The sequence below is a fragment of the Notothenia rossii genome (assembly GCF_949606895.1).
Source record: "Notothenia rossii genome assembly, chromosome: 5".
Classification (NCBI taxonomy): Eukaryota; Metazoa; Chordata; class Actinopteri; order Perciformes; family Nototheniidae; genus Notothenia; species Notothenia rossii.
In genome coordinates, this window is record NC_136903.1 from 59757589 (window position 1) to 59772355 (window position 14767).

The following is a 14767-nucleotide window of genomic DNA, read 5'->3' on the forward strand; positions in this document are numbered from 1 at the left end:
GTGCAGTTCCTTTGGCATTAGGGCAGGGATATCTAGATACTTTTGAAGGTTTAACATAATGAATTGTGCTACTTTTAAAGCAAGCAACGATGTTTTCAAATCTGTAATCAAAGATTTCCGCAAAAACGCTATCGACCAATCAGATTGCTTGATTTGACTTGTCAGTTTTATAAATATATTAAAATGTCTTCCGTTACGAAACAAACTTACAAAGCATAAAATGGAAACATTTAAGATCAACTTCGACCTCCGGGGGGGTCTTACTATAGTATTGAGGAGTGGATTGAGCAGTGCAGATCTCCAGAAAAAAAGCACCTAAACTACGACATGCAGAGCTACGTGAAGAGCAGGTAGACCAACTGGAAAAGTACCACCATTCAAAAGCTTTCTGATGCGGGTCTTGAAACAAAGCAGAGAAATTATGACCGTTAGTGGCCACAGGTGCGAAAGCTCTTTCCAGAGCTACTGGAAGCCCAATCTCGGGGACCGGAGAAAGTGGAGCAATATTCTTGCCACGCCAAGCAACAGCCTCGAACAACCTCAACCTATACAAGTGACCACGTAAGCCATGCTACTGATGCTGGACAGTTTTTCAGTGGATGCACAATAAACAGCAACATACACATTAATGTAAATAAACAGCCAAATAATGGATCAACGCTCTCTGTCTAATATGTTCGCTTGCTGTTAGTGTTGTTGCATAGCAACCACCTTGCACTATGTTTTGTGCGGAAGGCAACGGAGGGACTATTTTATTTTGAACATCATTATTTACTAATAAAAACTATTTAAATTAGTGTGTATTTTTCTTTCATATTGCCACACTTGGTAACCGTTTTATAAAAGCAATAGCTCACTTCAGGCCGTGATATATGCTCATTATATCACAGCTAACGGGGTTGTCGACCCTCCGCTTCGCGTCGGGCCCTTAGCTGTGATATAATGAGCATATACCACGGCCTGTCGTGAGCTATTGCTTAAATATATCCTATTTCAATAACTTGCATATAGACTCTTGCACTATTTCACTATTTTAAAACTATTTTTCTTTTTGTATTACTATTTACTTGCACTATATTTTTCTGTTTATCTGTGTTTTGTGTTGCACTGTTGGAGAAGCCTGTGACACAAGATTGTCATCTGCATAACTACACTGTAGCTATGTTCGTTATGACTAAATAAAGAACCTTGAACCTTTTTTAAGGACGTATAAAGAAAAACATAACATTTAACAATTTTACACTCATGTCTGGCGCATCAAAAACTTGCTAGATGGGTTTTAAACAATGACGCATTTGTTTTAAAGCTTAACGATTTTCAGCAAAATCACAGATAAGAAGAGTTGGGAAAATATGAGTTTTCAACTTCTTTTACTAGTTTTTGTAATAGCTTTAGGTTGTCAAAGCTGCTTGGGTATTTTCATTTTCCATATATCTTTTCGTTAGTAATCATTATGTGAATCACCCTTCCTGTAACTTTGAAGCACTGTGACAGCAAAGCAATGCATATGGCACTGCTGGTGCTTGTAGAGGGTGAATGTATAAATAGAGAAACTTCACTACTACTGAACAATTTAGGTTGGTGTGCCTTACGTCAACCTGTTGACCTGAAAAGGGCACCATTTTCATCGATACTGGTCAGGAAGCTTATCAGTTAACCCAGCTATTCTTTTATTTTTTTCATTTTCACAAGTTAAAAATCAGTGAACAAGACCAGTTAATGAAAATATTTGTTCCCTTCCTACAAATAGCTGGTGTTTGTTGAGAAAGTGTGTTTAAAGAGGAAATATAATGGTTATTTTCAGGTTGCATTCAGTGTCTCTCCTGGGACATGTCTCCATGCTTTAATGTTCAAAAAGCTCTTTATTTTTCTCACACTGCCTGTGCTGCGGCACCTCTTTTCACCCTCTGTCTGAAACCAGAGCCCAGTCTGCTCTGATTGGTTAGCTGGCTGGCTCTGGTGTGATTGGTCAAGGAGTTAGAAATGTCCCTCCCATTAGCCTATCACATATAATGTGTCGGAGCACTAGCCAATAATCACAGTTTAAAGACAGCATTAAAAACTATTTCACTTGAATTATGCTGAAAATAAAGAGTTGATTCTGAGTTACTACAACAGCCTTTTGAGATGTTGATGAGTAATACTGCAACAATGTTGAATCATTTATAGAAATCATAATTGTTTTTATCCAATGATCGAGTTGGTATAGTAACAAATAAAAAGGTAATGCTTCTGTTTTCCTGTAACGGTGCTGCTCGCAGCCTGTCCCTGCAATACGCAGGCCTCTTGCTCAGCGAGAGACTGCTGTGTAACCTCAAACTCACCAAAGACTCATCACTCTGCTCAGCCCGACTAATAAATATATATATACAAAAATGCAACAAGGAATACAAAAACACCTTCAACAGAACAGTTCTACAACACAAGACAGACAGCTGGAACTGTGACAGAGGCGTTCAGGAGACTAAACGTGGCCTTCTGTGTGTGCGCTGTCTTAAGTGTGTTTATGTGTGTGTTTGTGTGTGTTCATTACAAACCTGCTGCTTGTCCTTCTTGTGTATTTTCATCTTCTATCCCTTAACTGCATCTGTTCACACAAAAGGAAATAATTTGTGTTACTTTCAGAAACGCACACGAAACAAACGGCACTGACAATGTTTTGTGTCATTAGACGATGGCACAGAGTAACATTTTGTGAAGTTGAATGTTAACTTTCGTCTCCAACTTCCTTTAATGGCACCATTTTTTTAACGTGTTCTGTTGCCTTTATTAAAAATAAATATAAATATATATATCCCTTAAAGGTTCATTTAGGACGGATACAAAATGTGCTATTAATTTCTATAATCATGATAAATCACAAGTTTACAAAGTACATTGGGTGATTCAATATTTGTTTTGATTGAGAGCCCTTGTTATCAATAAACTACACTTCTGCTGTTAAACAACTGAAAAATAAATGAAATGTTCTTTTTTTAAATAACATTTTGAGTTTTGTTCAGATAGTGTGTGTTTAGACATATTTTCACAAATGAGACAAAAAGCCTTAATATCAGGGATGCAAACACACGTATGGTGAAAAAAGAGAGAACTATTCGAAGCAGAAAAAAAACAGCGTAATATACCATCTGACAAAGGCCTGCGCTATAATGCTTCAATGAACTGGCTATTCTTTATAATATACTCAGATCAATAGGAGACAGAGATGTTAAGTCATAAATCAAGGGTTTTTATTATTATTTACAGCAGGGGTGGGGAACCTTTTTCCTTTCAATTTTTACAACATCCTCCGAGGGCCGTACAAATTATTGAACTGCTTAAAAAAAACTAAAATCACAGCCCATTAATTTGGCCTTTCTTTCATGCTGTGCAAAGAAAAAGCTACCTCTTAATCCAGATATTTTACCATGACTCGCGCATGCACGCACGCACGTGCATGGTTGTGGCAGAAAGATATGGACACAAGATGTGTGCAAATGCATTAAGTATCCTATCCATGTGAACATGATTTAAGTGGGGGGGACTTTACCTCCTCTAGCGGGGTCCGGGGGCATGCTCCCCCAGGAAGATTTTTTTTTAAATATTGAAGTTAAAAGCATCAATCTGGTGCACTTTGAGAGCAACCTGAAGAGATCTATGGATACATCTCAACACCCATATGAAACAGAACTGTAAGCAGATTCTTCTTTTTGGATATTTTACAAATCACTCCCCTTTTAAACTCTATTCTTGTTATTTTTAACAACTTTTTTGTTACTGTCCTATTGTATTTTATACCTGTTTTTCATTTAGACTCTAATGTCTCATTAATAACTATAATGATCATATCAAGGTGTGCCTTAACCTCACTGAGCTGAGGTTATTTGAGCCTCTCAGGAGAGAGCTCTCTTCCACCTGGTTGTAGAAAAGCTCTTTAAATTCGTTAGCATAGCTAGCTAACCAGATGCTAATAACAACAGATCGCCACTGTGCTTACAACTAAAGACAGCCACGCAAACACTGCGGTGTGTACGGCTCCTTATGGGTACAGCAATATTTGAAGAGCTGGAGCGGCGTTCCGGTGCTCTCCGTCAGCACTCTAGTCTACACTCCTTTCCGACGAGACATATACCACGTGAAGACACGTTACGCTCGTGTTGTGTTTTCCTGCCCTTGGCCAGGAAAAACAGGCACTCGCTTGTTTAATTATTTTGCGGTCTAGATTTCTTCTTCATTTTTGAAGTGAAAAGTTGTCCGTTAGTCGGACGGACTGACGGACGGGCGGGTGGACGGACGGACGACCCCCCCACCCCCAAAACGAAAACTCTTCGGTTCTCCGCGAATTACACAAGTCACCCAAATCAGCGTTAAAAAAGCGGGAGGCGCCGAAAAGCGACTAATTTGCATCACTGTAATATGAAAGCTAATTTACTTTAAGAATCTACTGGGACAGAAGGAAAATATAAGGAGACGTTGGAAAACAACAGGTAGACAGAGTTTCTAATGTGAAGAGTGAAATGCATATAATTTATTACAAAGATAAAAATGTGCATTATTACAAATTGTAGAAAAAGGACCCATTGTTATAGAAAGAGCATTTGTTAATGTGCCTGCCTTGGTGTTGACGGGGCCTAATTGATTCAGCTAAAGGCCACCACTGTGAAGCTGTGTTTACATGAGAACATTTGACATTTTGCATTTAATTTGGCACTAATTAACATCTACAAGGTACAACAAGCAGAAAATCACTGCTCAATGACACGCTAAGTGTTACAAATGTTCTTGACTCTCAACAGAAGTAGCATATGACCACTGATGCCCTAATAAATATGCGAATTATTAGTCTAGTTTCTTCAGCAGGAAACTGAGAGGGGAGGGTGGGCCTTTAATATCTTTCTACACAACAGCAACCTGACAACCAGTTACACAATAACATTCATTCATACAACATTCAACAACAACATTCAACATTCAAGTCATAGATCTCTGCATGCTGCAAACGTTTCCCCAAAATATGTTACGTTAACTAACTGCCAAGTTTCACTGAAAAAACTATTTTTTACCCTTTTGCTAAGATGCACACCAAAAATATAAATGAGTAATTTGATGATTAATCATTAGAAAGCCGTGATCCCAATGGAAAGAACCGGTACAGAAACACATTCAGAAACACTCTCAATAAAAAAATAAAATGGAACAATATCATCTCCTGGAATATGAGAGCCCTGATTAAGTCTTTGCTTGCAAAAGACATCTAAAAATATTTTTTCTAAATAATAATGAAGGACAGAGTAAGGGCAGGACAATTAGACAATATTCAAATCACAGGATATTTGTGTTGAAAGTTAAACATGTGTTAAAAATTGTAAAATATTTAATGAGGTGTTATTGAGGAGCTTCAGAGATATCCTGACCTACAAATCACATTCTACAGATGGAACCAAATATATTTGTTTGGTAAAGCTCCTCTTCAAAAAGTCCCCCCATAATAATTGTATATCTTTCAAAGACAACGAAAGTCCTGATGCAATTCTGTAAATCAGAATCGCAATTGCAATATCAGTCAAAAATAATCGCAATTAGCAATTTGTTCAGGCCTAGAGAATCGCAGTAAATTATTTTTAAAACACTTAGTGTTAGCAGGGTATATGCAGGAATCCTGAAGTCAAATTTAATACCTTTTAAGACCTTTTTTAAGACCCTTTCCATACATTTTAAGACCTCATCGCAACTTTGAGTTCTAACCGGTTACATTGGCAACACACTTTACCTCACATTTACTATATTGATTGTAAGATAGCAAAACTAAACAGAGTGCAGACAGACTACTGAAGCCTCCTTTCCACATGAACTTCAACCTCTCTGTGAAGGTCAGGTTTAATGCAGTATGCTGCTTTGTTGCTTCTGTAGACTCTGTGCTCTTTCATTCCAGTAAAACTCCTCAGAAAACATTAGAAACCAGTATTTGACCAATAAACAAAACAATTGACAAAACTTTGAACTATGAAATATGTTAAACTTTGGTGAGCTTCAGCGGGGTAATGCCATATAGGAGCTCCCTCACAAATACCCAGGGGTTAAATTGGGCTGGGGCTGTCCGAGGCTAAGCCCTGGCACATAAGACGATGCTCTGACTTCATCACCCTCACACATTTGTCATATGTTTACAAAAAAGGATATATATGTTAAGACTTTTCTCGTTCTTAATATAGACTATATTAGGGTCGATATGTGTTGACTTTACTTTAAAATAGCAGATCTCTGTGACCGTATATAGTTTGGCTTAGACCCCGGCCCCACACGGTAAAACGCATACGCAAGCGCAAAAAAGGCTTCCTTTCACACGCATTCGATTCATTAACGTGTCCGTTCACACTAGACCGCTGCAAATGCTGGAAACGATGGAGTACATATGTCATGCCTGTAAGTGGCGCTGCTGCCGCCCGAAATACACCAAAAGCAGCGAAGAAGAACCCGGAGCATGGTTGCCATGGTTGCCCTTCTGTTTATTCTCCTCGGTGGACGGCGTGTTCTCCTGCTGTATCTCTCAGGTAGTCCACCAGCAGATGAAAAACACCCACCTCTCCGCCTTTTCCAAGGAACGAGGGGACCGTGCGGCAGTTTCCGTAAAAAAAATGTTCCGCCGGTCAACATGTCCGTTAAAGTTTAAATCTTCCGTACAAAATTAGGAAAGTGCCGGTCAGAGGTCTTCTTTGTTATTTATTGAACTTTAAAACAAATTGATAACGACTCTGTGCTCTGTATAATAATATAAGAATATTTAATAAACGGTGACTGCCTCTCTTTTCCTCCCCCTCTTCTGACAGCCCAGCAGCAGCAGGAGACGTGGGGAGAGGGAGGCGGGATCTTTCATCGTTATCAGAAAATGATCATATAGGGCACACACGGAGCCGTTGGACCCCCAGAGCGTTGCGTATGCCGGTCTTCCCACCTTGGGACCCGTTACCGTAGTCGTTTATTCGCACCCCCCCCCCCCCCACACACACACACACAGAGCGGAGCAAGGCAACGAAACGGCGCGCTATGCATGGGGCCGCCTTTTGGGGTTTCCCGACATGTCGTTTCAGTAAATTAAAGGGTGTTTCATGTTGTCGTTGCTGTGGGACTTCTTAATACCTTGGAAAATGCCATTTAATACTTTTTAATACTTTTTAAAAGCCTTAATTTTCGCTAAATTGATTTATCAACTTTTAATACTTTTTAAGACCCCGCGGACACCCTGGTTAGGGTTAGGGTCAACACCTTTAACTTTGTCTGACATTTTAGTGGAAACTTTTCTGCTCCAGTGTTTGCTTTTTGCCAGTAAAAGCACAGAAATGTTGAAACAGACTTATTCCCCAATAGCTAGAAGAGAACATATCACACATCTCCACGCTGCATCAGAGACTCTTTGAGAAACGCAGGTACAGCAGCCCTGCCTTTGGGGTTGGCTTCATGCAGGCATGTGGAGTAGGACCACAGCCAATAGATTTCATTCAACAGCACGGCTCTCTAGGATATTACTGAAACTCATTCAGAAGCACCGCCTCGAGAAAGTTTCTCTCCCTTTATGCAAATGAATGAGTTTCCATTACCTGACGCCCACAAAATGGTTGGCTTAAGCCTTTAGGATGGGAGGTATCCTCTGCACTCCAGGATATTTTAAATATTAAGGAAACACTGGTTAAGCTTTTTTATGATTAAGTGTAAGTCTTATTTTCAGTAGGGTTCGGCTGCATGATTCGGAAAATATAACTTATTGCGTTTATTTTGACACATATTGCAATTGCAATATTATTCACAATATAGCAAGGAATCATCATTTTTAAATCATAATTCTCATTAATTGAAAAAATATGAAATGATTATGGTGTGACTTTTTTAAGAGGATCCGTACCAAAGTAATGATTAGGCCGAGATATCTCTGCAGCTCCACAATACCTTATTTAAAATTGAATTTAAAACATATTTAGCCTACAACAAATGTTCCACCTCTTGCATTCTAAAGATTGCATATATCAAATGTGACTAGGATTAGAGTTTGGAAAAACTCAAGGACATGAGTAAAAGTTTAAACGCGGCCGCTTATCTTACACATCTTTGAAAACCATGATACTCGTATAAATATGGCGTTTCTTGAAAAAAAGAAAAACAAGAGATGAGAGCTCTTAGTGAAAGAACAATCGAGACAGGGAGTAGTGCATATACACATTAACATATACCTGCACCTTTTAACGTCCATTTTCCCATGTATAAACTTCCCTACACAAAAGATATTTAAATCTGTTAGGACTTCCATTTGTAATACAGTGAAAATAAAAGACACATTTTAAAACCCATCATTCTGCGGTGTGTGCACGGAGGACTGCTGCACTGCGCAGAGGATGTTGGGAGAAACACAGAGAGCATGAACAAATCAGTATTTAGCAGCACTACATCATGCAATATAAATAAAATGTTTTGACTGAAGTGGCATTGGGCAAAAATAAATGTTGTAATATACTTGAGAATTAGGTTTAATGTTTCAAATAATTCCTAAGAAAAAACAGCATAGCCATCCCACATATTAGACAAGTGAAGCAGGAAAGCTCTAAACTATAACATTAAACATTTGATGTGTCAGACTTGTCTTTATCGGCAGACTGCTAATTTTAGAGCAATAATTAAGAAAGCTAAGCTCACACACCTGTCTGCCCCCCCTGAACACAACACCTACAGCTTGTCTGGGGGAGAGTTCTTCCTTATAAGAAACGAGTCAGGACAGAGGAGGTCGTCAACTGTAAATATTGAAAAGCCACTTGAGGCACATTTTGTATTTGTAATATTATACATCACCTCAGAGCCAGGAAGGACATGGTCTCTCACAAATTATACAATTACCTCTACAGTCAAAAGTTGAGACTACAAAAGTCACCAAATGTACCCACAAGACTAAACGAGAGAAAGCGGATGTTTCGTCCTCACGGCTTTAAGAAATCTGTACTGGCAGTGTGCGAAAAAGTACACGTCCCAACGTCCGGGACGTGTTATTTACAATATCGGACAAGTAGATCTTTCAATTGACTTGTCCGGCGGACAAGTGACGTTTTTCGCCCTGATGTATTGACCAATTATTGATAAATTCAGTTTACAAAGGGCAGAACTTATTCACAAATTGTATGTGTCCGCCATTGTTCGTTTATAAATGTTAGTTTCGGTTCTGCTTGTCGATTCCTAAGGAAATGCATCTCGCCGCTTTCTGTACAGTTGGGCGGGGCGGGGCGGGTAGTGTAGCACAGTGGCAGGGTTGGGAAGCAAAACTCGGTTCCGAGTAGGAACAAATAACAATTGTCCGGTCCCGGGATTGATAAGAGTTGTGAGGACAGGAGGCGAGGCCGAGCCCCGCGGACCGCAGCTCTCTCTCTTTCTATGCTCCGGATCAACTGATCGCTGCACGTTGCAGCTCAGCGTCTCTCTCTCTCTCTCTCTATCTCTTTCTACACACAGCGGATCCGCTGCCCGTTTAACAGCCATCTTTGTCAAACTTTCTTATGTTCTTTCTCTAACACGTAATGAAGATTAATAAGCGTTTTAGCTCCTGTGTTGTTAATATTGAACGACATTTCCTTTATGAAGTGAAGCAGCCTCCCTGTCTGTGTTCTCGCGCTGTCCTCACATCCCCGGACACCCAGACTCGGAGGAGCACAGGGATGTCAGTATTGTTTATGAAGCAGGGTATAGAAAGTACATTATTGAAATGAAAATACTATTTATTTATTTTTACAAACAGTGAGCAGCTGGGCAGCTGCAGCATGTGTATTGCAGGACATGTGTAAGCGTGCAAGCGTCTTTGAGTTGTAGAAAAGCGCTAGGCCTATAGGCTATAAATATTATTATTATTATTATTATTAGGCCTATGTGTTGGACATGTGTGGTTGGACTCTGTCTCACAGGAAGATTGCAGCATGTGTGTTGCAGGACATGTGTTGGACACACAGACTGTGGTTGGACTCTGTCTCACAGGCAGGTTGCAGTGTAACATCAGAGGAGACTGGGCCAATTGTCCATTCTCAAACTGCACCACTTAGAACTAACTAAACAATGCAGAGATTATTTGTATATAATTGTATTTAATAACCGTAAGAAATTAAACAGTATGAAATGATTTGTAAATAGGAATACAGATTTGACTTAATGTTGTCATAAATATATTTTTCTCCCAGTTTGTCATGGGATTTATTTTTACCCTCTCAAAGAACCGGAATCGAGAACCGAAAATAACTGGTATCGAAAAGCAGAACCGAAATCGTTAAAATCCAAACGATACCCAACCCTATGTGTGATGCAGTAAAATCTTACCCTAAAAACCGTGGGAAAATGTAAAATACGATGGCAAAGAAGAAGATTCCAGTGGCCCCAATGTGAAAAATGTATTCGGACAAGTAAATTGCCAAACTCACTTGTCCATGGACAAGTACTGTCTAAAAACCTTTTCTCACACTGACTGGGTTTATTTAGTCAACCTATGTTTCAGCTGCTGTGTGACTTGGATGTCAGGAGTAGTAAACCGGTGTAGTGAAGTGAATAAATGCTACACATGAACACTTTTCTTCCAGAACAAAACTACAAATCAACCTCAGTGTCTCTGCTCTGTCACCTATGAGCAGTGTTATGTAGTCTAATGTTAATGCTAATGTATGCTGTGCTTTAAAAAAATAAATCAGGCAGGGGGCAGCAGTTAGTTCTACAAGACCATTTAAATATCTATAGGAACTGAACTCTCCAGCATAAAACAGTGAATACAATGTCTTATTACTACTCCAAAACATTGAAGGTTTATTTCAGAACTCACTGGCTTCAGTTCCGACTGTGATATTAAATAGCATATTAACAAAACTCTGTTTTCACAATATCTATTACGAAAAAGGACATATTTATATGCTTTTATTACACACATATACTGGGAACTGGGCTTATCTATGATCAGTTTAAGTTTTTTTTTTTTTAAATGCTTTATTCTGCCAAGCTTTCTCAACCAATCCCACATGGAGATATATATTAATCAGTAGCTTATTTTTGACTAAATAATGAAGGGTAACGTATCTTAATGTTTGTGAAACTGCAACTAAGAAATGTTTGGTATCATAGCATGGACATTTCACTTTTAAAAAGGCCCTATTATATTTTCTAGGGTATTCCCTTTCCTGTAGTGTTATATCGGTTTTAGTGCATGTAAATGATCTGCAGAGGCTAAAATCTGATCATGTAATACTTTGTTGATCAATTACTCAGCTGTAGTCACATGCTTTTTTGTATTTAAATGTTAACAACTTCAAAATGTTAACAGATCTATATTCTTGGAAACACTCTTTAGAAGATGAATCATTGTAATGTGTAACATGCACTGCCTGGCAACATGTATGTTCTTATTATAATGTAGAACTTGTTAAGCTTACATATAGGTGGTTATTTGTAATGGCATAATACTCCTGTGCTAGTGTGAAACCTAATTAGACAGATAGATATTACAGATATTTACACAAACATTTCCTTTAAGACCTTGTAAAATTCACAATGCAGCTAAAATAATCTCAATTCTATTTTGCCATTCTTCCATGTGAAACAGATCTAATGTTTTCTAATCAGTGAGCAGCTAAATCCACATTGAGTCACATGTTTTCTCGTTTTATCTGGACCACAAGGATGTGCGGTACAAAATCAGATCCCGGAGGCATGTGACCTACATGCAACTTCCATGTGGACACTGAACATTTGTATTTGTCTGCATCCATTCCCTCTGACCACAAGAGTGACGGCTAACCGTACGGGCGCATATGACAACTTTTCTTAATGGTATTTTGCACATGCATGTCCAATTAGCATAATTAGAACCATTGCCTTGTCCTAACATGTCTGATAGATCCTAAATTGGTGAAGTGAAAGAAAGAAGAGCACGTTTTAAAACATAACAAAAAATGTAAAACTGAAAGGTAGTGTGTGCATATGTATTCACCCCCTTTGCTATTTAGCCCAATCAAAGACCTTTAGAGTCACACAATTGAATTACTTTAAGTTGTATTGTTTGCATGTAGTAGCGTTTGTTACATACAGTACATAACATCATGTGTCATATAGCTGACGCTTTTATCCAAAGCAACTTAAATACACTTCACCAATTTGGGGTTAAGTATCTTGCCCAAGGACACATCGACGTGTCAGCGGAGTGCAGGGTTGAACCACTGACCCTACAATTGGTTGAAGCCTATTTCCTCCCTGAGCCCCAGCTTCCCCAGAGTGATCACAGATGCTGGAATGAAGCTCTTTCCAGTCTCTATGCTAAGCTAGGCTAACTGGCTTTAGGCTGCAGCTACATCTTCACTGTTCAGATCTGGGAGTGGTATCCTACATTAGCCTACATGTTATTTAACTGAAGCTTTTGTAATGTTATGTAAAATGTATGTGTCCTTGTATATTAATATGGTTCCTTGTTGATGTTTCAAATGGAGCTGCTGTGATGCAAGAGAAACTTAATATGGGTTATGTTATCCTGAATGTTACAGTGATAAAGTAGTATACACTTGTGTAGACATGGCTACGCCAACAATTTTAGGTCGATCTTGCCTAAGGACACTTCGACATGTTGACTGCAGGGGATGGGGATCGAACAACTGGACCTCTGAATTTGTAGGCGTCTATATACAGTATACCCCCAGTCGAGAAAAAAAATTCAAACTAACTTCAGATACAAACAGTGTGCGAGGTTTACTCGCAGTAAATTAGTTTTACACAAGTGAACCAGTCGGGTAAAGAGCTGCAGGGACTTTTAAAGTTTGGATGAACTTGAAGACTAAGCCCACTCACTCTATATTCTCAATGCATCTCCTTGAAAGGCTGAAGCTGATTTAGAGCCAGTGATTTAAGCAGAAGCTAACCAGCTTCACTCTGCCTCACGGAAAGAACAGGTGCTCTTTATTTTTTTATTTACTCTCCACATGACATTCAGCAGAATTGTTATTCGCTGCTTAACACATGGATGATAAAATGGCATCTGTGGTACAGCACTCTGCATCAGTAGCCCCCCCCCCCTCCACACACACACACACACACACACACACACACACACACACACACACACACACACACACACACACACACACACACACACACACACACACACACACACACACACACACACACACACACACACACACACACACACACACACACACACACACACACACACACACACACACACACACACACACACACACACAGACACACACAAACACACACACACCGCCTGTCCCATTAGGGTTAACAGCAGCATCTGCACAGAAGTTTACTCCAGACTCATAACTGCCGTCTTAAAAGTGTTGTGTGACACTTAATCCTTATGTCCATAAAGTTGTTTAATTGTGAAGGAGACACTCTGTCTGCAATTATTGTGCCATTATTTGTTCCTCACACACACCTGTCATGGAGACATCAAACGTACAGAACTAGAGCATGAATACTTGAAAATGCTTGAATGAGAAAATCTGATAATATTTATTTATTTTCTTTTACTCAAACATATTAATTGTTTATGAAAACCATCACCGGTTCTTATCAATAAATCCATTGATTTATTAATAACAGAAACTCTTATAACGGAGTGCCTCCAAATGGTAATCTCAATTATTCTCTGTTTCATTCCTTCTAACATTGCAGTTGCCATTAATTGTTGCAGGAATGAGTCCTGAAACCTGGAAATGAGTTGGCATTGTAGCACTTGCGGTTCTCGCAAAATAAATGCTTTTTAAAATGTCTTTTAAGTTAGATGCCTGGAATAAGATCTGGGGTGAAAAACAAGCGTAATATTTGTTTTGTTTCGTTCAAGGACATTAAACACATCACTAAACATCCACTTGTGATTCAAAGATACTACTAAGTGTCATCACGCCAAACATTAGCCACCTTTAGCTTAATGGTGGTCACGTGAAGTCATGCATCCTCGATGTGTGTTATCTCTTTATTCTGATGATGAAATTATGCCTCAGAAATCATAAAAGTGGTGTTAAAGGTGGTGCAAAATGTGTAAGAATCATTTGTTTGCCAAAGATCTTAATTTTCTGAAATATTCTGAACTCCAATCGAGACAATGCCACCGTTTTTTGGAGGCATGCTAACTTCCATGTCAGCTTACAAAAATATGTAATCACTGCTCCACTCCATATTGGTCAATATAATCCTAAATTAATATGCTTTACTTTTTTTACTACTTGCACAAACGCCAACTCTTATCATCAGATTATCAACCTCACTGACAGACTGAACAACAGAACTAAATGCCCATAAGGAGAATAAAACAGGTGACTAAGTTTCATTACATTATGTTACTTGTTAGACGCTTTTATCCAAAGCGACTTATATTCTCAATACCCCCACAGGAGCAAAGTGTCTCAGGGACACAACGACATGCTGACTGCAGGGGGGTTTGAACCTGCTGTGACCCCCTGATCCGAACACCAGCGCCGCACTAGTGCACTGCGCCACACACCTCCTACCAGTGAAGTACTATGTGGGACACTCAGCACCCTGAGATTCACACACACACACACACACACACACACACACACACACACACACACACACACACACACACACACACACACACACACACACACACACACACACACACACACACACACACACACACACACACACACACACACACACACACACACACACACACACACACACACACACACACACACACACACACACACACACACACACACACACAGTGCTGAGAGGCGGGGAGGACGCG

The 14767-nt window shown here is 39.3% G+C and overlaps 1 protein-coding gene across 6 annotated transcripts in view; it reads right to left on the minus strand.

Annotated features, from left to right (window-relative positions):
- chd6 (chromodomain helicase DNA binding protein 6) overlaps positions 1–14767 on the minus strand; it is a 149719-nt gene that overhangs the window by 112008 nt on the left and 22944 nt on the right. For all 6 annotated transcript variants that reach the window (XM_079683322.1, XM_079683326.1, XM_079683324.1 and 3 more), the window contains exon 2: positions 2538–2587. In XM_079683322.1, coding sequence (XP_079539448.1) covers positions 2538–2567 — 30 coding nt within the window. In that variant the 5' untranslated portion in view covers positions 2568–2587. The remainder of the gene's footprint in view (positions 1–2537; positions 2588–14767) is intronic.